At 42.2% G+C, this 23,040-nt stretch overlaps 1 protein-coding gene and 1 non-coding gene across 2 annotated transcripts; both read right to left on the bottom strand.

Annotated features, from left to right (window-relative positions):
- Positions 1 to 1,460: 1,460 nt before the first annotated feature.
- Positions 1,461 to 17,126, bottom strand: ZC2HC1B (zinc finger C2HC-type containing 1B). Its single transcript, XM_060238472.1, has 8 exons — positions 17,102 to 17,126; positions 16,816 to 16,880; positions 13,730 to 13,849; positions 12,477 to 12,612; positions 11,149 to 11,279; positions 9,665 to 9,770; positions 3,042 to 3,111; positions 1,461 to 1,618 (listed from the first exon to the last, which is right to left on the bottom strand). Exons 1-8 carry the CDS (start codon positions 17,124 to 17,126, stop codon positions 1,594 to 1,596), a joined length of 678 nt encoding a protein of 225 aa, XP_060094455.1. The 3' UTR covers positions 1,461 to 1,593.
- Positions 8,655 to 8,721, bottom strand: TRNAP-AGG (transfer RNA proline (anticodon AGG)). The gene has a single exon. It is a non-coding gene; the product is annotated as a tRNA-Pro (tRNA).
- Positions 17,127 to 23,040: the final 5,914 nt, after the last annotated feature.

Raw genomic sequence — 23,040 nt, 5'->3', positions numbered from 1 at the left:
TATTGGGATGCTCTTGTTTCTGCTAAGGACTGCTCTTGAAATTCTTATTGAAAGGGCTGAATGTTAAGAGATGTTTTGTAATCTGCATCTTTTAGCCAGAAACTTCATTCAAGTTGCTTTTTACTCTCAGTTCACTGAAATGTATTTTTTAAAAGTACTGAAGTGATTAAAGGTGATTTTTAAAAAGTGCTATCTTTTTATTAAAATATCTAGAAAGATGGTATTTTTTAAAAAATCATCTGCTATTGAATAGGGGGTGTGAGGGTTATTGAACAAACCAGAAAGTTATGCGTTTTTTTCAGTTGTTGTTCTTTATGGGACACAGAACATGCTAAGAAATCTATCTTTTTGCCATTTATTTTAGCAATCTAAAATGGTTAAATTTACATTTTCAGTCACAACATGTTGAATTGAATGTGTAGCAGTACTAGGATGATTTGATGGAGCTGGGGATGCACAGCAGTCTTGCACTGCCACAGGTATAAAATTCTACCTCTGTTAATCCATTGGTACATCTAGGGTTTCCAGTATGATTAAAATTGTTCAGTTCCTTTTCACCTCCCCTCAAAGATGTTGGTATTCAGTGTGGATTTTTTTTTTTAGCAACCTCACTTCAAAAAAGATGCAAACAGAATGGAACGTGTGCAGAGAACAGTGAAGATGATCAGGGGCCTGAAAACCAAGCCGTATGAGGGAAAGGGACTTGGGGAAATCAGTCTGGAGAAGAGGAGGTGGGAGGGGGGCATGATTGCTCTCTTTAAGTGAAAGGCTGTCACCTTAGAGGATTGCAGGGAGCTGTTCCTATTGGCAGCAGAGGTGAGAACTTGCAATAATGCATTTACATTACAGGTGGAAAAATTCTGGGTATTAAGAAGATTTTTTTTTTAATAGTAAGAATAGTTCAGCAGTGGAATCAGCTGCTTGGAGAGACTCCCCTCACTGGCAGTCTTCAAGCAGGAGCTGAACAAACTCTTTCCAAGGATATTTTAGGTTGATCCTGTGTTGAGCAGGGGATTGGACTAGATGGCCTCTATGACTGGGGAAGGCAATGGCAAACCACCCCATAAAAAGTCTGCCATGAAAACGCTGTGATGCAACGTCACACCAGAGTTGGAAATGATTGCTCCTTTCACAGGAAACTACCTTCACCTTTATGGTGCCTTCCAACTCTGATTCTAGTGCACTCTTATGTGATATATCTTTTTTTTCTTTTCCATGGTTTTTGGGAATGTGCCCTCTTAGTTTTTGTAATGGTTTCATTGCTTTTTATGTCCTTCCTGCTGTAATCTGCCTAGCTAAAAAATATTTGTGAATAAATAATGTATTTTTCTCCCACTCCTATGATGAAATCTACTTTAGTGAGTAATCCCAAATGGACTCAAGAACAGGTCTTGTTTGAAGTCACTTCTGCAATTTGATCCAATCTCTATGGAAAAAACTGAGTCAAGTTCTACAAATCATGATCTTTCATTCTTTATTATTGTGATCCATCATTCAAGCTTTTTGAAATGCTGGATTTCATTTGCGCAGGGCTCCTCCAGTTACAGTACTACAAAAAGTACAGTACTTTGCTGCCATACAAAACATGCAGTCCTATTTTCTGCCCTGTGCTGGAACCCTGAAAGCAGTAGAGTAGTTGGTTACTTGGGCTGTGAAATAAAAACAGCTCATTGTGTGTCTGTGTAAGGCTTTACTCCAGATATTTATTTATTATTTATTACTTTACATTTATATCCCGCCCTCTCCGCAAGCGGACTCAGGGCGGCTTACAGTATCATAAAAACAATCAATTCCATAAAACATATAAAACCATAAAACATTTATCAAGTTAAAAACTTGATAGGGGCTGTTTTTTTCTCAGTTAAACTAGTCTCTAGTTTTAGTTGGTGCATATACAAATGCTTAGGGCAGGGAGTTGATTGGATGCCCTAAGAGACTCCTACTAAGGATTAGATATGTTACAACTTAACATCATTAGAATGCCTTCTACAAATATATCCCATGTAGTAATATCTCGGAAAGCAGACTGGAAATAATACAATGTGGTCACAACAGAATTTAGAAACAGTGATGTTGCATACAAGAAGGGAAAGGGCTGTGAAGGAGCAGAGCCCTTAAACAAAGGGGAAGTTTAAAAGTTCAATATAAAAATACACAAAACAATTCAGAGGAGTTTGCACATCGTGGAGAGTGTGTATAAAGGGAAAAGGGTATGAGAGTATTACTGAAGGCAATCGGCTCTGTCATGTAAGCTGCTTCACAATGAAGAAATTGGTATTGAGGTGATTAACAGTGCATTCCCAAGGTTTTCCTGGGAGTATTCTCCATTGAGTACTGTAAAAGCAAGTTTCATGCTTGAAACCCACCATGTAAATGTAATTTTCCCTATAACTATTTCTTGAACTGGAGGCTATCCAAGAATTTCAGATGGGGCTAGATAGTTGCCTAGATGAGACAGTACATATATTCGCACTGCTCTATGTGGGTGTGGAATGATTTTACATTTCAGCATTTTTCTGTATATAAATTTCTTTACAATTGTTATTTCTTAAAGCAGAGAAGAGGAGGAGCTTTGTCAGCTGTAATAATTCTAGTAGGGTAACCTCGTTAGGGTGCTGTAAATTGACTTCTGCTAAAAACTAACATTTTATTCTATCATAAACTTACAGACTAGCACTAAGTTTGTCAGATACAGTCTGATGAATTGCATCTGATGTTGAGTGTTTGGTCCATGAGACCTTATCTTTGAGTAAAGACTTGTTAGTATCTCCAAGACTCTTACTTAATTTTGTCAGCTGAATTTCACAGCTCTTTGTCAGCTGAATTTCACAGCTCTTTGTTAGGGCCTTTGAACCCAGTTTTCTGGAATACTATTCTGTTTATACATACTATTAGTAATTTGCTTTTGAATTAGTAGATACTATAATTTAAGCAAACAGTCTTACAGAGCTGTGTGTATGAAACCAACAGTAAGGGTCTTAAGCATGCTTACCTCTAGTAGGCATATAACCCATAGAGCTACACAATGACATATTTCTTACCCAGCCCCTTTCCCATAAGGAATAGGTGTTTTTTTCTGTGCTGGTCCAGCAGAAGGTTCTGCAGCATATCCTTAAAAATAACCATCAGAAACACTGTTGTAAATGCATATGCAGAAATACATTCTAAGCATAGTCTTGGAAAAGCCAAACAATACTTCGTAGATTTCCAGTTTTCATGGCACTTCATGTAAATTATCACTGTTAACCTTACAATACCAGGTAAAATGAGCTGAGGATGAGTGTGTAACTTGCATAAGGCTACCTAGTGAGCTTGCTCCTGAAATAAGATTTGAATTGACTTTCTGGATCAGTGGAGGAAGGTAACCTGGTATGGGTTGTGCTTTGTCCTTGCTCCATGGGCAGGGCATATGCAAATTTCTTGCAAACCTTTCACTATCCTGTGGAGGTGCTCCACCTCTCCTGTCCATGCCCTACTGCTTCCACTTCTACCCCAGCTTGCTTATAAAAAGTGCAGGCAAAAAGACCTTTAAAATTGATGGCCTCCACCTCTCACATTGGCAGCTGTGGTGGAAAGTATATTAAGTTGTCCCAGATGCAGAGGTGGAAAATAGTCAATTGAGTAAAAGTCATTTCCCCCCACCCCCATCTTGTTTTTTTAAGGTCAGTGAAGTCAGTGTTTTTGTGACTGCAGTTTGTGGGGTTTTAAAATTTTTGTTACTGCATTGTGACCCTTTGACTAGTTTCCACTCCTGAGGTAACTGCTGAGGGGCCCTGTGAGGATGGTAGGGGCCCTGATCAGGCTGTGGGTACGGCCCATCCTGAGGCCACCTCTCCTGGTCTCCCTGCCTGCCTGGCCCTTGCCTTGGTGCACCCTGCCTGGACAGTGGATGCCATTGTGCTTCTCTCCCCCCTCCCTGCTTCTTTTCCCCAGGCCTGGCCTCAGCACCACATGGGAGGGCGGAGGGTGATGTTGATTGGCCAGAAAGGCGTGGGGAGAAGAGCAGGCTGAGGCGCTTTTTTGTCAGGGTTTTTTTTTTAATTTGGTCAATAAAATCAGTAATTTTGACCCTTTGACTAGTTTCCACCTGTGCAGATGGAACAATACCCCACAGTGGCTATCAATTGAGCCACCAAGAGAGAAAAGGTTGGCTGCACTTCCCCTTGAGACCTTGGCACTAGCCTCTGCAACATCAGTGCCTGTCCTTCAGCTGCCACTTTCTTCTCCCCTACCTAGGCATTATCAGGGCAGCTGGCCCTCTTTCATTCTGAAGTACCAGTGGTGAACAGGCCCATTGACAGAGCGCTTGGGCCACCCTGAGCGCTCAAGGTAAACGTCACTGGCCGTGTGCGCTTTGGGTGCGAGGAGGCAGGCGTGAGGCGACAGACGGCAGCAGGCACAGGGAGGTGGATGGCAGCGGGCGCAGGGAGACAGAGGGCAGTGGGTGCGAGGAGAGGGGGCATCTCATGGCTCCCCTAGGCCAAGTGGCGCCCGAGGCGGCAGCCTGCTTAGCCTACTCCCACACACCGGCCCTTGGGACAGGGCTAAACCAGGCTTAAAGGTCTAGTGCAAAATTGGTCAGCCTCCTACAGCTCTCCTTTTCCCCATTGTCCTCAGCAGGGCTTCACTTACCAACCCTTTGTCCCTAAATCATGCCTGTTCATGAAGGATGTTAGGTGCAATCTGAGAGGGAAAGATGCAAGGAAATAAATGATGCCACAGTAACCAGGAAGATCCCTCTTCTTGTAAACCTTCTCCCCCAAAAGGAGGGTAAACTTGCAGCCCTAGCCATTCCTCATAGGAGTCTCCTATTCGCTTGATCACAGAACTACTCAGGAGCAGTTCATTTAGCTCTTCTAGGGCTGCAGACTGGGCAGCAGCCCATGAGGTAGGCACTCTGCTGTGTCCTTGGTCTCCACAGCTAGACAGTCTGCCTCCTCTGGCCATTCTGAGTCAGTGTACTACAACTCTGCTTCAGTCTCCACAGTTCAGCTTAGGAAGAGAGGGGAGAGGTCAGGAATATACCACTTATGGACCAATCTGTGCCAGCTTTTTTACTTGGGAGGACCTTCCACTCCTTTCTGGGGAAGGCCACTCTGGCTTAAGGATCTGCAGGATTAACTGTTCTTCATCTGACTCCAGTTCTTCATCTTCTGCTGTTGTACTCACCCTTGCCAAAGTATGGTATGGTTGCCATCCTCCAGGTAGAACCTGGAGATCTCCCAGAATCACAGCTGAACTCCAGACAACATAGATCTGTCCCCTTGGAGGAAATTACTGTTTTGGAGGGTGGATTTTATGGCATTATATTTGGCTTAGGCTCCTATAACCCTGTCTTCCTCGGACTCCACCACAAAACCTCCAGGAATTTTCCAGCCTGGAGCTGGCAACTTTAAAGTACAGGCAGGGACAGAGTGTGGAGAGCTGGCCCTTTCCATCTCCAATGCACTTGTGGTGGATGGTCTGTCTACAGCTCAATTCAAGCCCTGTCCCATCAGCTCAATTTCTATAGCTCAGAGCAAATGCAGCCGCCCCTGCTTGTGCAGAGCATCCACACTCAGCCAAGAAATCTTGAAGATGAAGATATTGGATTTATACTCCGCCCTTACTCTGAGTCTCAGAGTGGCTTACAATCTCCTTTACCTTCCTACCCCACAACAGACACCCTGTGAGGTGAGTGGGGCTGAGAGAGCTCTCACAGAAGCTGCCCTTCTCTTTAGGTCCTAGCCTCTAACCTGTTCAGGTGCCAACAGGACCTCTTTAAGATCAACAGAGTTTCTAGGTTCTCTGGGGATATTGGACCAGATGAAGTCCTTGCGGAGATCAAGGGGTAAAAGAATCCAGTGCCCTCTTCTTTCAAACAAGATGGGAAAAGATCAGATCAGATAAAACTTCCTTTCTGCATCCAGAGTATTCTTTTGGCAAGGGGACTCCACTAGTTAGCTTGGAACAAATCCTGATTAATCTCAACTGCACAACTAAGGGCTCCTCAGTACTTTACAAGACTTGGCTGGGCATGTTCTAGACCTCCATTGCCTGAAGAGCAGGTCTCTCTTCTCCCTAGGTTCCAACAGACCAGTGCAACATCAACATAAGCTCCAAGCCACCAGATCCCATGGCAGAACCAAGCCATGGTCCCAGTTCCAAAGATGGGATGTTATCCATGACCTTCTCTATTCCAGAACTGAGATCTGCTAGAGCTAGTCTTTCTGCACACATTTTCCTAGGGAAGCAAGCTGAAGTACTGTCCCCAGCCAGGTATCTTTTCAACATCACTATCCCAAAATATCGGATAGCTTTCTCAAAAGCACGACTCAATGCACTTTTCTCTTCGGTGCTTTTGGGACGTTACGCTGGGCACCCATATCTGGAAAGATTGTGCCCCTGTAATTGCAATGAAGTTGAAACAACTCTCCACATCGTTTTGCACTGCCCAAATTACAATGACTTGAGGGCAAGATTAATCTCTCCGATTCTTGGGTCCTTGGCGGGCAGGCAGGAGGATGAGCAAATTGCCTTCCTCCTGTCTGACGCTCATTCTGATGTTTCATCTAAGATTGCCCATTTCTGTTATGCTGCTCAGTTGGAAAGGAGGGAAACTGAGAATGTTAATCTTGGTTATGAGTTTTAACAATATGTGTAATAGTAGGAGTCAGGAATTTTGTGTAAGAGGTGATGGGTTTGTTTTTATGATTTTGTTTTTGTTTGTATTAAGCTGGTCGGATGACCGTGAATAAAGAACTACTACTTCTCTATTCCATCGATTGTGCCTAGGAAGCACAGTGCTTGGAGACCGTCCCTAGATCTACAATGTTCTCAGAAGGCAAGAAGGGGGGATTGGTATGGAGATCCTCCAACTCACAGTAGAGGTTCTCCTGGCAGGGGACTTCTTGGCCTCTAGATTTGCATGAGGTGGACTTGTAAGTTTCCCATGCATCCAAGCACTAGGCAGTGCCCTAGCTTGCATACCAATGCCAACACCTTTATTATGAAGCCACTATATGGGGGCTGTCCCCTCACTCAAATCTTCACCCTGTTGTTGATGGTTTTAACAGTGGTCATATCAGATCATGAAGTATATGTTTATATTCAGGCCACTGTACAGATGACAGGATCCCTGGGACATTCATTCACTTTACAGGTCTTCCACATCCACAGGTCCTGGTTTCACCAGATAGTCACTCCCATTCTCAGGCCATCCATCTGGGGATATCAATTGATGCTGCTTGATCCTCTAACACCTTCCAAGAAAAAAATGTTACTTCATTCTCAGGCAGCAATAGCTCCTTTCTGATATCTGAAGAACTGGTGGCTCTGATACAAATATTGGGCCCTGTGTTCTCCTACCTAGTAACTGTGCCATGGTTCCAATTCCACTCCTGTCCCTTTTAAAGGTTCCAACTGCATTTTCAGGGGGGCATCCTCCACCATCATTACTATTTCCCATGAATGCTGCTCTACAATGTTCTCAAAAGGCAAGAAGGGGGGATTGGTATGGAGATCCTCCAACTCACAGTGGAGGTTCTCCTGGCAGGGGACTAATTGGCCTCTAGATTTGCATGAGTTGGTGGCTCAAGAACTCCCACCTGGTGGGAGGCACCCTAAAACCTCTCCAAGCAGAAATGTCATGGAAACCAGTTTAAGTATATTCTGCTATCACCTGGTAGTTTCCCAAATAATGTGGTACAACATGGAAACAGGGCACAGCATCTAGTAAGGAGCAAAGAGTTATCTCACTTGCGCTATTCTCTTCCTGCTCATGAGAGATTTTTACTCCCTCATCTTCACCAACAGACAGTGAACACCATCTCAATCATCAGAGCTGCAAGGTCTCACTCCCTGTGATAGAATGTGACACTACTACTTCAGTGGGAAGAGTTCCATCTTTTTGTCATCAAGCTCCACATCTTCAGGCAGACTAGCTCAGTAAGTGAGATCTGGATCTAGGTGAGGGACTCAAAATTCCAGAATCTTCTGTGCAGTGACCAGGAGGCAGAATGTACCCTGACTGGTCTTCCTGGCATCCCCAACCAATTACATCATCCCAAAGTTACAGCCTTCCAAAGGGAAAGCAGCCCTAGCCAGTCCTTACACTCTCTATGGTTTCATTTCATGAAATTGCGCAGGATGTTAACAATTCTACAAAATTCCATAGGATGCTAATAGTTCTACTTAAAGTTCTCTCAAACCTTTGAATTCTGCTGCATTGAGAATTCAAGCATTCAAAGTAGCTTCTCATGCCATAAACCTCAGCAGGGAAGGCTTCAAAGTTCAGAGATGAGCTTTGTTCTCACAATTCCCTCTTTCTTGCCATCTGTTAACTCTTCATTCCACAGGGACTAGGACATCTATCTGTCCTCAATCCCAGCCATCCTAGGGAATGGGTTTAGCATAAGTTAAAGGTCTGGGGAACTCACCATATCTACCTGTGGGAATAATAACAGCCTTCATATATATGGATTCTTTGATCACATTCTTACCCAATAATAGGGGAAAGGTGGCATCACTGTACATATGAACATGAACATATGAAGCTGCCTTATACTGAATCAGACCTTTGGTCCATCAAAGTCAGTATTGTCTTCTCAGACTGGCAGCGGCTCTCCAGGGTCTCAAGCTGAGGTTTTTCACACCTATTTGCCTGGACCCTTTTTTGGAGATGCCAGGGATTGAACCTGGGACCTTCTGCTTCCTAAGCAGATGCTCTACCACTGAGCCACCGTCCCGCCCCCTAAAACTTATCCAGATGCATCAGAGCATGCATTTTCCTGGTTTATGGCAGTCAACCTCGCCCATCAACATATACAGAGAGAGAGATTTTTGCTACACTGGCCGCTACATATACACGTTTCTCCACCAATATCCATCCATCTCTTATGTGATTGCTGATAGAGAGATGGATCTCTCTCCATTAGAAACCTGGCAAGGCATGAACTGTAGAGGTAGAGAAACCTCTTCAGGACTGAGCCTTTGCAAGAAATTTGCATATTCACTGTCCGTGGAGCAAGGAGGAGGCACAACCCGTACAAAGCATATACCTTCCAATCCAATGATGAGAAGAAATCTTAACAGTACGGTAAGTCCAATTCTCAGATCTAAGTTAATTCTCCAGCTCCTGGCTTATTTTAGCATCAAATTTAATTACGCTTAATGCTTTTCTATTGAATTAACTGGAATTTTAAAATGTTTGACTGTAACTGAATCTTTCCCAACTCATTTTCTGAAGTTTCTTTAATAAAAAGGTTCTTCTTAAAGTCAGCATGGCCCCATTTTAAAATACCAGGCAAATACAACAGTATGCAACAGAATGATTTAGGAAGTACTCATATATATCCCTGCCTTTTAGCCAAAAGATGGGCTGTCAGTGAAGTTTACACACTTAACCTACAAATAAATCTATTTTAAAAACTGAACAATTGAAAACACAGTATGGAACTTATCATAAAAGCTAAAAGAAGCATCACAATGTGCTGTATATATTATTAGCATAGTTCTAATAGTCAGCTCATATATTTTGATGCAAAAATATAATATATAATTGATGCAAAAATGTTCAGGAAACAGCAGTAGTAATTAGAATCTCTTCCAGCTCTTGAGATGCATAGTGGAACTTCCTTATGTCCTTTTTAAACATTGATTTGACATTTTCTGGACTAGTCCTGACCTATTTCAGATTGGCTTGGATTGGTGCCCTCTTGTGGCCTGTTCTGGAGCAGAGTTCCCACAGCACTTGTTAAAGTTGGTTCTTTTTTGGAAGTTGTTTGTTTTCCCTGAAAAGAGAGGCACGAAAGAGTTCTAGAGGAAGGGTAGACAATCCCTGGCACACGGGCAACCAAAGTGAGCCCTTGTGAGGCTGGTATTGCTGCTGCATGGAGGAGAAAATAATGGGCATAACTTATTCTCCCAAATATCTCCCAGATCTCCACAACTACTAGCCAAACCCAAGGCAAATCCCTGAGGCACTAGCAGCCATGATGGTGTTGTTGGGTTTGCTCCCAGGCATTTGGTCAAATACAACTCTCTTCTCTCCCATCTCCTTTGTTTGCCAAGCACACAAAAAATCTTAATTGGTAGATGTTGTTTTTGGCACTTGTCTACAGCAGGGACAGGCAAAATACATTTTACTACGCTTCTCTCCAAGCAGCCCAAGAAGGTAATTTTGTTTTACTCTCAAAACAGCAGCATGAAGTAAGTTAGTGTTTACTTCAAGGGCACCCACTTTGAGCTTCATTGCTGAATGGGAGTTTAAACCATGTCTGGTATAACTTTACCGTACTAGTTTTCAGATCCCTTGGCACAGATGGCAGTGCTGCAATTCATTCTTACTGTATAATTCAGTCTGTTGCATTTAGCATCTGGAACAAACATTGTGTTTTATCCAACCCTGACCCACTTTCTTTAAAAAGCGTGCTATGTGTTATGTTCTAGTACTAGGGTATAATGCAAAGCCTACACTTTAGGGGAAATAATGTCCTAGTACTGAGATGTCCTGATCTGGATGGTCCAGGCTAGCCCAGTCTCATTAGATCTCAGAAGCTAAGCAGGGTCAGTTCTGGTTAGTATTCAGATGGAAGACCACCAAAGAATACCAGCATCACTACACAGAGGCAGGTAAATCTCTTGCTTTCAAAACTCTACAGGGTTGCAATAAGTTGGTTATGATTTGATGGCACTTTCCATCACCACTACCACTGGGATGGATCCCACAGCTCCATTCTGATAATAGTGGAGCTCTAGGAGCTTTCTCCTAGAACTCTTTTCTCTGATTTATCTTGATCATTCTTTTCTATAGGTCATTGCAGATGGAAGACAACCTTTGGAAATCACTTGTATCCTTCATTTAATGAACTACCCTGGGAGGATAGGTATTACATGCTTCATTGACAAGAGTTTAAAATTCCATAGAAAAGAAGGCAAAAGAAGGTAGTACTTAGAATTCAAGGGAACAAAGCGGCAAAAATAATTTGTTGGAAAGAAGGCATTGTACTTTCAAGTTGTTTCAACATTTATTTGCCGGGCAAAATATATTTACCTTATTTTTGAAGCTGAATATACCTATGAATGAAAGTGAAACACCTGGAAGAAGAATGAGATGAAATGAAAAATAAATAGCCTACTGAAATTGGATAAAAAGTCCATATTACTCACAGGTCCCTTTTTGGCTCCCTTCTGGCCTGGTGCAAAGGCATGCCTGGCTGCTTGTTCTTTGCAGAAATTGATGTGCCTTTCTGCAGCAGTCTCATTAAACCTTCTCATGCAGTAAGGGCACTGAATATAATCTAGATATAACAAGAGAACAGTAGTTATTAAACAAAAAAATAATGTGATACTTAGGAAATGCTATCAGTGTTGTTGTAAACTAATGTTATCTATTTTGTTGAGTACAGTATAGACTTTGTTGCCAAGTATCCTTAGCTCAGACACTTGGAAGAATAATGCAAGCTTTCAATTCATATATGTGTGTAAACATAAATGTGCAAAAACTCAGTGAGGAATCAAAAGTTACCTAATATGCAGCTGTATGGAGGGCAAAGTGAGCCCGTTTACAGGAAAAAGCAGAATATAAGCCTACTAAATAAATAAATAAAGTTTATTAGGTTTGAAATTATCTATGTCATACCAAAGTAGAGAAAGAAGTACTTTTCTCCCTTTCTCACAATACGAGAACTCGTGGGCATTTGATGAAATTGCTGAGCAGACAGGTTAAAACGGATAAAAGGAAGTACTTCTTCACCCAAAGGGTGATTAACATGTGGAATTCACTGCCACAGGAGGTGGTGGCGGCCACAAGCATGGCCACCTTCAAGAGGGGGTTAGATAAAAATATGGAGCAGAGGTCCATCAGTGGCTATTAGCCACAGTGTGTGTATATATATATATATATATATATATATTTGGCCGCTGTGTGACACAGAATGTTGGACTGGATGGGCCATTGGCCTGATCTAACATGGCTTCTCTTATGTTCTTATGTTCAAATGTTCTAATAGTTAGCTTTTTTCTCATTTCAGATGAACCAAGTGCAAATTGTAGGTTGTTGGAATGATTTAAGTTTGGCTCTCTTTGGTGCATCTGATACTTTCCAGAGGTTTCATTTATGAAGCTGCTTCCAACCCCCTGAACTGTTATTTAAACTCCATTGACTTAAAATATGTGGTTTTAAAAAGATAAAAATACAGTGTGTGACTCAGCACTAGATTGCATTTATACTGTAGTCGTGTTTAGTCCTCACAATTTGTTTTAAGTCTGGGGGATATTGTATTAATAGTTGGACAATTGTGGTTCCACATTCGGAACATAGATATCTGTGATCTGAAGTAGGACCAGATCAAAAAATCATGTTCTGCAGCTGGAAGAAACATAATTACCATAAATATGACAAATTTGTGTAGTAATCTGAGTCCGGGTCTCCCTAGTCCTAGTGTGATGCTTTAACAGCTGACCACGTTGGCATTGTTAGTGGGCAAGCAGACTACCTGGATTAATGGTTGGAGGTGGTGGTGGTGGCAGGGGCCGGCCTTCTTTCATGGCTATAGTGGCAAGTTTGGCAGCTCGGATTGTAGTAATGAAATTCTCATGCTGTTGTCTCCAGTTAGATTTTTTCTCTTGGTTCTGAAAAGAAAACATGTGGCTCTATACAAAATGTAGCTGTTATCACCAAAGGCAACTGTACTACATTATTGGGGAGAGAGGAATCAAGAGAAGATAAATGCTATTAAACAAGGACCAAGACGACATTTTTCTATCCTTCTCTTTCTATAGAAAACAAGAGCTCCAGGGATGTTTCTTCCTCTGTTGATTCCAAAACAGGTTATTGTTTAAACTATTTTTTCCCCTATTTTTCTTCTGTCTGCTTAAGCATACAATTCCTGTGGCCCTTTCTTCAAATTTTCACAAAAGAACAATCTCTAAAGGCCAGCAGCTCTCAAAGTATGTATGTATATCTTTGTGGTTCATACAGTAGGTACATCATTGCTGTTTATTCCATACTAGTATTATGCTTGGACATGTACTAAAGAAATAAATGCAAGAGTCCATGTCCAGCAAACCTGTTTTTGTTTGTTTGTGTTAGGTGCTGTCAAGCCACTTCTAACCTATGTTGACCCTATGAATTAATGACTTCCAAAATGTTCTATCACTAAGTGTTGCACAGGTCTTGCCAGCTGAGTCCTGTGGCCTCCTTGATTGAGTCAATCCATCTCACCTAAATTATGTGAAAGCAGCTGACAAAGGGTGTGGCAGTGAATACCATCTGCTCCCATGGAGCAGAATAGAAGCTCTGTGATGGACTCTCAGAGCTGCCAGTCAAGCTATGGACAATTGCTATGGGCATTTCTAGGGCTCCCAGAAGTCCACCTCCAGCATTGCCTAGGAATCAGTGCCAGGCTGTCTGGAAAAATGAACCAATAACGAACTACCTTGAAAAATGGCAGGTTTGCTTTCCAGTTTGTGCATATGATGAAACAAACTGGTTCAGAGTGAACCACAAATTGGCCATTATGAGCACAATTTGCAATTAACGGTTCATTTCATGCCCATGCCTAGTAGTAACCCTTATGAACTGTTTGCCCCCCTTCTCTATAGCTCATCATTCTTTCTCTGTGTAAAGAATTATTTCCTCCTCCAAAGCCATATGTGTCCTGTAACATTAGAATACTGAGATATTTGTTAGAATCCATTTGCCCAATTTTTTTTTTGAATGGTTATCAAATGCTTAATTTGAAAATACCTTTGGTGGTGGCTTCCTCTTTACTGTTGGAATTTCACTTCCTTGTAGTCGTTGTTTTAAGGAATTGAATGGCTTACGCTTTTTGTTGAAAACTTTTCTGCATATTGGCTCATGCCTCAACTAGGACATAAAACAGACAAAGGAAGTCATACAGCAAAGCTGCATGAGCTTGTGTTGCTATTTTAAGCTTTAAAAGGTATTAGACAAAGGTATTTTTGATTTCCTGTGTTTATGTTCAGTCTGTCAAGTGCAGGGGGAGGATCCAGTGAGTAGTGTGCTTATCTCTGTAGTAAGGGTGAAAGTATGATGGTATGGGCTGGTACTGAGAACTGGTATAAAGCAGACCAAGTGGTAGCTTCAAGTTTCTGCTTCAAACCCCTTGAGAAAGGCAGCACTAGTAAGAAATTTAACTTAGTTTAACCCATCTCCAAACTACAGACATCAGTTCCCCTGGAGAAAATGAATGCTTTGAAGGGTAGTCTCTGTGGCATTGTGCCTCACTAAAGTTCCTGTCCTTCCCAGGCTTCACCTCCAAATCTTCAGGAGCTTCCCAACCTGGAGCTGTTAACCCAATCCTCCCACCCTCCTGCCAGTGGCCATGAGGGACCTGGCAACCCTAGTGGGATTTATTTTTAGGTATAAGAGAGAATGATAAGCAGTATACTTGTTCTCTTTTTCTTTCATTTTGTTCTAGTTTATGAAATGCCCACAATGTCTGCACTAGTGATGGATGATTTGGTGGGAAAGTGAAAGAATGCTTTGTAATGGCCTGAAGAACTTTTAGAATGTGTATATTTGAGCCCCATTTAGTAATTACATTTTACCCCATCAATGAAAAACAGCATTTTTCACTGCCTTTGTTTATTATTAATTACATTTATAGTCAGTCTTTTCCCAATCTGGAGCTCACAGTGACATGTGTGGGGTTCACGGACAGCCTCTCAGGCAGGCACGGACCTACTGGTAAGATATCCTAATCAGGCATCTTTGAACCACACCTCTTGTCTAAATTATTTTGGTTACATGCTATCTTGAACAGTGTTTGATGCCCAGAGTAACAAACAGGAATTACCCATTTCCCACACAAATGGCCCTATCAACTTGCTGGTAATGGCTGTTGAGAAACAATGATTGGTAACAATTAAATTAACAAACAGGTTGAGACTGAGAATGTTATTTTAATGTAAATACATTAGTTTTGCCTTCAATGTTTTCAAGGCAAATGACATTTAGAGGTGGTTTTCCATTGCCTGTCTCTGCATATTTCTTGGTAGTCTCCTATCCAAATATTTACCAGGGCCAACCCTATTGAGCTTCCAAGATATGCCAAGATCAAGCTAGTCTGGGCTATTCATAGGGTTGCCAAGTCCAATTCAAGAAATATCTGGGGACTTTGGGGGTGGAGCCGGGAGACATTAGGGGTGGAGCCAAGATCAAGGCTGTGACAAGCATAATTGAACTCTAAGGGAGTTCTGGCCATCACATTTAAAGGGATGGCACACCTTTTCAATTCCTTCCTTCCATAGGAAATAATGAAGGGTAGGGGCACCTTCTTTTGGGGCTCATAGAATTGGACCCTCTGGTCCAATCTTTTTGAAACTTGGGGGGTATTTTGGGGAGAGGCACTAAATGCTATACTGAAAATTGGTGCCTCTACCCCAAAAAACAGCCCCCCCAGAGCCCCAGATACTCGCGGATCAATTCTCCATGATTTTCTATGAGAATAAATCTCAATAGGGAATAATAGAGTTCCCAGCAGACATTTCCCTCCCCTCCCCCCGCTTTCTGATGACCCTGAAGCGGGGGGAGGATCTCCAAACCGGGGGATCCCCTGCCCCCACCTGGGGATTGGCAACCCTAGCTATTCAGGTCAGGGTACGTAAATGTTTGCAGGTGTTTAAAGGCCATTTTAAAAAGACCACCTTGCAGATCTGAAGGATGATCTATGATATAACAAACTAGTGAGTGTCCACTTGAGGGGTGAACAGCTAATTTAATGTGTATCAAGTTAGAAAATGAGAAATATATGGCCACAGTCACACTTCTTGAAGAATGTACTCTATTAATACAGAATCATGTAGGTATTACACAAGTCTGAGAATAAAATTGTCCTGGATTTTGGGCCCTCATGGTTGTAAAGAAAAATGTGATAATGGATATATATATATTTTTTTGGAAAGTGGTATGTGTAAGGCTTCCAGGCAATGATTGGGCCTCAGGCACCCCAGGCTGGCACCTGCCCTGCACCCCCTCCCACCCATGCCTGCCCTGCCACTGAACTCCCACTATGGGGAGAACAGGCAATGCAGTGTGGAAGGAGGGCTGGGCGGGCTCCGGCTAAGCCAGGCCTGCGCAGTGCACTCTCGGAGGCATGGAGCACCTTCAAGAGCACACTGCAGAGGCATTTTCCTCCGAGTCATGCTCAGAGAAGCCATGCTGATGCCCTGCCCAGCTTCTTTCACCTTGAGTTAGTTGTGACTTGATGGTACTTTCTGCCACCGGCAGGTTCCAAAAGGGAGGTCCATGGCTTAGCTGTTGCCATATGGACAGCCGTCTGAAGAATACGGCTGGTCCACAGAAGTATACTGGGAGAGGTGGCTTGATAGGAATGAGAACCCTAGGCACTAGGGCTTCAGCAGTCATAATAACTAGCTCTTTGAATTGGCCCACAGGCAAATAGGTACCCAGTGTAATTGATGCAGCACTAGACATGTTTTGAGCAGTTAACTGTAGGCAAGATCCTCACTGCCACATTTTGTACTGACTGAAGCTGTTGAGACATTGTTAAAGGCAATTCCACATTCAGGACATTATAGTAGTCCATTCTGGAGGTAACAGTAGCATGGATCAGTGTGGCTAGGTCTTCAGAGTTTGGGTCTTATGAACAAGGTGTAACTGAGAGAAGGTCTTCCTAGCAACAACTCTGGCCTATTTTTGTCAACAAAGCTGGGCACAAGAGCACCCCTACTTTTTTCTATTAGCTTCTTGCTTGCTATGCTTTTAATAATATTTATAAAGTGCTAACATTTTATCTATCCTCTTAAATTCCTTTATTTTACTTATAAACATACATAGCAAAATTTTACCAGAGCATCCTGTACAAAACGTCTTCCACAGATGTCACAAGGAATCAAATTATGGCTGTTAAAATCTGTATGGAATTAAGAATATCAATTAAAACTCCTTTGGGCTTTCCAGCTGGCCAAGAAATATTACACACCGTGGCACTTACACCCTTACAGTCTAATCAGTATGTTTATGCAAAATTTGCCCACACTAATTCAAAAGCATAAGCATGCACTGGATTGATTGGCTATGGTGGCACGATCTGGAAGTGGGCTCAGAAGGCCTTTAAATGCCTCCTGAGCTCACTTGCATTGCCCTGCTGTGGTGGCATGACCCAGAATCTGAACCCACTTCTGAGTCACACTGCATCATGGACTTCACAAATTTGAACTAGTTCATAAACTGGGAGTCTGTGGAAGTTTGTGGCTCATGGAACTCATGAACCACAAACCTCCAAGGGCCTCCGTTTTTCCAGTCCATCCCCATCCCTACTTAGGTGCATCCAATGAAACTTGTTACACCTGTTGCATATAAGCCACAAGTAATGGTTCACTCTAGCACCTTCCAAGTGCCTTTGATACAAGTATGAATAAACATTGATCATCTTCATTACTACACCAGGATTTCAAGGAATGAACTGAGCAATTTGCTATAAAAATAGAGTGAACTCCCTTTTGTACCAAGGACTAATTGCATGGTTGTTTATGAGTTAATATATGTTCATGATTTCTTATGTTGTTGATTTAGTTTATTTAGAGACGGAAGCTGGTTTTCGCGGTAAGCTGTGCGTTTTGTATTTTCCATTCATTCTTTGCCGTGATTCTCTCAGTATATTGAAAAATAGTTTCAGGCAGGGCTTTTTTTTGTAGGAAAAGCCCAGCAGGAGCTTATTTGAATATTAGGCTACGCCCCCTGACACCAAGCCAGCAGGAACTGTGTTCCTCTGCATTCCTACTCAAAAAAAGCCCTGGTTTCAGGACAAAAGCAAACCTTCCTTAATCAGTAAGTAATTAAACTAGAATTCACTGTCAATCAAGGCAGTGATGTTCAGAAGCACAGATAGCTTTAAAGGGGACCAGATGGATTCCTGGAAGAGAGGTCCATCAGTGGCTACTAACCATGGTGGTTGAAGGGAGCCTCAATCTACAGTCAGCAGATATTTGAATATCAGTGCTGGAAGGCAGCAGCAACTGGTGAGGACCTCTGTGTCCTTTGTGTTTGACCCTTCATGGCAACTAGTTGGCTGCTTTGTGAAACAGTATTCTGGACTAGATGGACCAATGTTTGATCCAACAGGCTCTTACATTCTTATTCCTGTTGTATCATTGGAAGGCAATAAGTTTGCAGTATGCAAAACAAGATAAAGTCTGATATACCATGTAATTATGTTTTCTATCAAAACATTCACAGCATGCAGGTAAGGGAGCTGTTAAGACTCTCCCGGGTAACCTGATTTAATTAGGTGTGGTCCTATTCTAGCTCCAGGCCAGAATTTAATCTTTATTCAGGTTTATTCATCAGTCTGCTCAAGTCAATTATGGTTTCAAGATATAAATTTAGCAAGTATCAAATAGTCCAGACAATCTTTACTCAGATATAGGCAGACATTATCAAAATTTTTCAGTGGAAAGGATAAAGTCAGCTTCAATTCAAACTAACACTATTTACTACATAGTGCATACCTGTGTTACTTGCTCCCTTCCCAGGAACCTGACTCATTTCAAAGCACAGCAGTTTTAAATTCCCTCTGCACTGTTCTTTCAAGGAGAGAGGAGCACTAAGCGTACTTTACTGTTACTTGTCCAGCCCCTTCAGATGCAAAAGCCTACCTTAAATGTCATTGGCTAGCAGATTAAACTATTGTGACACACATAGCCCCTCCATCATCTAGTGATGTAGATGAACAACTTCACAGGAAATTAAACAGAAAACTGAACTCTTTCTTCTACTGGACAGCTATTAATGGGTTTTCTAGTTGTACAACATAAATAGGCCTCCTTTTGAATACGGAAGCTCAATATAGTTATTTAACAAAATCACAGAAACATTGAACGCAGACCAGGAATTTAGGTGACCAGACAAGTCAAAAGTTACCAACTTGGGTTCAGTTGGACAGAAATTTGCTCTTGATCTTATTAATGCACAAAGGCAAAATGCATTACTGATGCCATAAAGTATGGTGGACATACCACTGCCTTTAGATGACTCAAAATCAATGAAATTTTCCAACCATGGATTGGAAATAATTTGACTTTGTAGCATAATGAAATAAGACAAAACATGTTAGAAAAGGTATTTTATCATAGCTGGGACAAGTGTTCCCTCTAAGCTGAGTTAGTGTGAATTAGCTCACAGATTTTTGTCTTAGCTCAGGAAGGATGACCCCAGAGCACACTAATTTATGCATTAGCTCACAACTTTAATGCCAGTAGCTCACAAAGTAGAATTTTTGCTCACAAGACTCTGAAGCTTAGAGGGAACATTGGTGGGACATATCCTAATTCAGCTGAAGTTCATTAAATAGCTGGCACAATTTCCATGGGAAAAATATTACAATATTGTAAAAATCACAGCCAGAATTAATTTACATTTAACCCTCTAACAACAGTGTAAATAATTTTAAAAAAACAACAACCATTTTCTACTCCAACCCAAATTCAGTGTATCTTGGAGTCAGTGTTCTCTCTAAGCTGCAGTCTTGTGAGCAAAAATTCTACTTTGTGAGCTACTGGCATTAAAGTTGTGAGCTAATGGGGTCATCCTTCCTGAGCTAACACAAAAATGTGTGAGCTGGAGGCTAAAAATCTGTGAGCTAGCTCACGCTAACTCAGCTTAGAGGGAGCACTGCCTGGAGGAGAAAAGTGTTTCACAGTACTAAAACATCTGGAGCTTGAAAACCCACTTTGACATAAGGCAGATTGTGTTTTGCATAGAGGCACTCCTCCCCTTTTGCACATTGAATAGTATTGGTTCCTTTACAAAGCTATAGCTTTTTTTTATTATTTTGGAACAACAAAAACTATAGTTTGAACCTAAAATAATTATTATATTCTGATAGCAAAGTTGGCAAATTTTTGGATACTTAAATCTGGTGGCTGGAGCTGTGAATGAGCAAGACAGATCTTTCTGCAAATCTAAATAAGGGCCCCAGGTTTCTAGAAAAATGTGAAATCTAAAAAAGATACATTGAGGAGTTTAAAATATGCAAACATAATAAAAAGGTCCAGGTGGGAAATTCCTGGAAATCTTGTGGTAAAGTCTCAGGAGGGCAGGATTTGGAGAGGGGAGAGGCCACATCATGGTATAGTGCCACAAGTCCATCCTCCAATGCAGCCATTTCCTCCAGGGAGACAAATTTCTGTCATCAGGAATTCAGTTGTAATTGTCATCTGGAATTCAGTTGCAATTCTGTGGGATCTCCAAGTCCCACATGGAGGCTGGCAACCCTAGGCCTGAAAGCAACCTCTGAGTGACTTGATACCAGCTGACTTGTATGATTCAATTAGGCCTGCCTACTTTCTGTTCAGTAGCAGCCACCCTATGAAAGCCAGTGTAGGGTTGCAGTCAGAGCTTCAGAGCAGGGTCTGTGAGACCCAGATTCAGATTCTCATCTTGTTGTGGAAGCTCACTGGGTGACTTGGACCAGTCACAAATTTTCAGCCTAACCTACCTCACAGGGTTGTTGTGCTGATAAAAAGCTACTTTGGTCTCCAATGTGGAGAAAGGCTGTCATTTTCCTAGGTAGAGGCTGCAGAGGGGAAGGAGGCAGAAAGTTGGAGACAGAGGGGCAGATAAAGGTAGGTTGGCTGTTGGATGGGAAGGTAGTGTTGCCAACTCCAGGATGGGAAATTTCTGCCAACCCCCAGGAGAGGGCTGGATATAATCTGGAATTGTAACTGAAATCCAGCTGACAGAGATCAGTTCCCCTAGAGAAAATAGCTGCTTTAGAGGGTGGACTTTATGGCAGTGTACCCTGCTGAGCTCACTTCCCTCTCCAAATCTCATTCTTCCAAGGCTCCATCCCCAAATCTTCAAGAATTTCCCAGCCTGGAGCTGGCACCCCAAAGGGTAACTGATCTCTGTAGTTAGGAGATCCATTGATTTCTGGAGAGCCACCACTGCTGTGGGACTGAAGAAGCAGCTGGGAGCACTGCTACCACCACTGGGAGGGGGAGGAAGCAGGCACAAGGCTGGGAGAGTGATGGTGGGCAGAAGGGAGAAAGCAAAGAAGGGGGAAATGGGATAGCCACTCCCAGAAGTTTCTTGCTTGAGTTTCTTGCTTGTCTTATATTCTAATAGCCAATTCAGCCAAATCTGAGCTTAAATCCAGTGACTGGAGCTGCAAATAGGCAAGACAGGTCTTTATAGAAACATGAAAAATGCCCAGCCTTGTAGAATTTGGAATAAAAACATGTTTATTAAAAAAACAGAAAAAGCTTTGTGGCTTTACAGATTTCCTACACGGCTGTTGCTAGGCTACCACATTCTAGGCTTGGTTTCTGTGACTAAAGGTGGGGACGGAGAAGGGTCCTTTCTAGTTTTCTTTTGGCCTTTGAGGGAAGACTTCAGACCAAGGCCTGGCAGCAACCACTGGGTGACTTGACACCACTCAACTTGCATGATTCAACTAGGCCTGACTGCTTGCTACTGTTCAACAGTAGCCACTCCATGATAGCCAGTGTGGTGTAGTAGTTAAATCTTCAGAGTACTGTTTGGGAGATCTAGGTTTGAATTCCCATCATTTATTTAACTAATACCCCACCAGATCCCAGGAGTGGGCTCAGGGTGGCTGACAACATAAAAGCAGGCACAAGTTGTGGAAGCTCACTGAATGATTTTGGGTACTTGCATACTTTCAACTTAACCTACCTCACAGGATGTTAGGATAAAAAGGAGGAAACGAGAACAATCTAAGTTGCTTTGGCCCCCCCTGTAGAGATAGGGTATAAATGAAGTAAATTAGTAAATGTAGCTGAATATGGGAAGCAGATAAAAGGTAGGTTGGTTAACAGTGGTGGGCAGAAAGAGAAAGATTGATGAGGTGGAGAGGCAGAAGAGACAGGCATGGAGTAAGAAAAGAAATGGCAGGAGGGAGAAAGTGAGACACTGAGAGAAGTAGGGAGAGAAGAGAGAAAGCAAAGAAGCCACTCCCAGATTCCCATGTTCAGCTATATTTATTAATTTACTTCATTTATACCCTATCTTCCTCCAGAGTGGGGCCAAAGCAGCTTAGATTGTTTTCCTCTCCTCCTTTTAATCCTCACAACATGCTGTTGAAAGTATGTAGGTTGAAAGGACAGAATGAGGCAGGGAAAGGGGAGAGGATATGGGGGTTGCCAGGAGGGAACCAAGAAATAAGAGTGTAGGGGGGGATACAGGGAGCTCCAGTGGTGGTATGCCCTCACCCACAAGTCCCTGAGGGTTCCCTACCATGCAAGTTGGCCTGGACCAGTGGCCACCACCAAATAGAATTTTGCCATAGTTTTCCTAAACAGAGGCTGCTGGGGTGGGGGTGGGGAGAGGGAAAGGTGAAGACTGGGGTAGATAAAGGTAGGTTGGTTGCTGGGTGAGAAGGAGAGAAGGAAGCAGGAAAAGGGGAGAGGCTAGGGGGACTTTCAGGAATGGGAAAGAGGAAATAGTAGGTTCCCAGTAGTAGACAACAAACAACACGAATTACAAAGAAAAACATGTAAAATTAATCATTCTTAATGTTTTTGATATATAATAATAATAATAAATTTCATTTATACCCCGCCCTCCCCCGCCAAAGCAGGCTCCTCTCCTCCTTTTTAGAGTGGTTTGTCACTAGCCCGCTAATTTCTCTCCCTGTGGTGTGGTAAATGTATTCAGGTTGTCAAGAAAGGCTTGACAAGACCACTTAAAATAGTTCCTCATATCAGAGATTTCTTAACAACTCTTGGGGCTCTTCTGTATGCAATTACATTACAAAACAACTCATCTCCAGTGGTAAAATGCATAGATTTCTGGGGTGCCTTATTTTTCCCAGGGTACTTTTTTTTTTAAAGAAAGTGAACTGTAAGTACTTTGGAGACATTGTTTAGTGCAATACAGGTGACCATGTAATAAGAGGAAAAACTAGAGCCACTTTTCTTTCTGTCTAATATCCCAAATCCTACTGCAAAATGATTGAAACTGGATTAAGAAATTGTGTCAATTTTTAAACTTCTACCAGTGCATCACATTTTTATCCCACCTGTTCTCCAAGAAGCTCAGGACAGCATAAA

The sequence above is a fragment of the Heteronotia binoei genome, chromosome 1 (genome assembly GCF_032191835.1).
Source record: "Heteronotia binoei isolate CCM8104 ecotype False Entrance Well chromosome 1, APGP_CSIRO_Hbin_v1, whole genome shotgun sequence".
NCBI classification, from domain to species: Eukaryota; Metazoa; Chordata; class Lepidosauria; order Squamata; family Gekkonidae; genus Heteronotia; species Heteronotia binoei.
The sequence above is the reverse complement of the archived record's forward strand: the minus strand, read 5'-3'. Positions and strand labels throughout refer to the sequence as shown.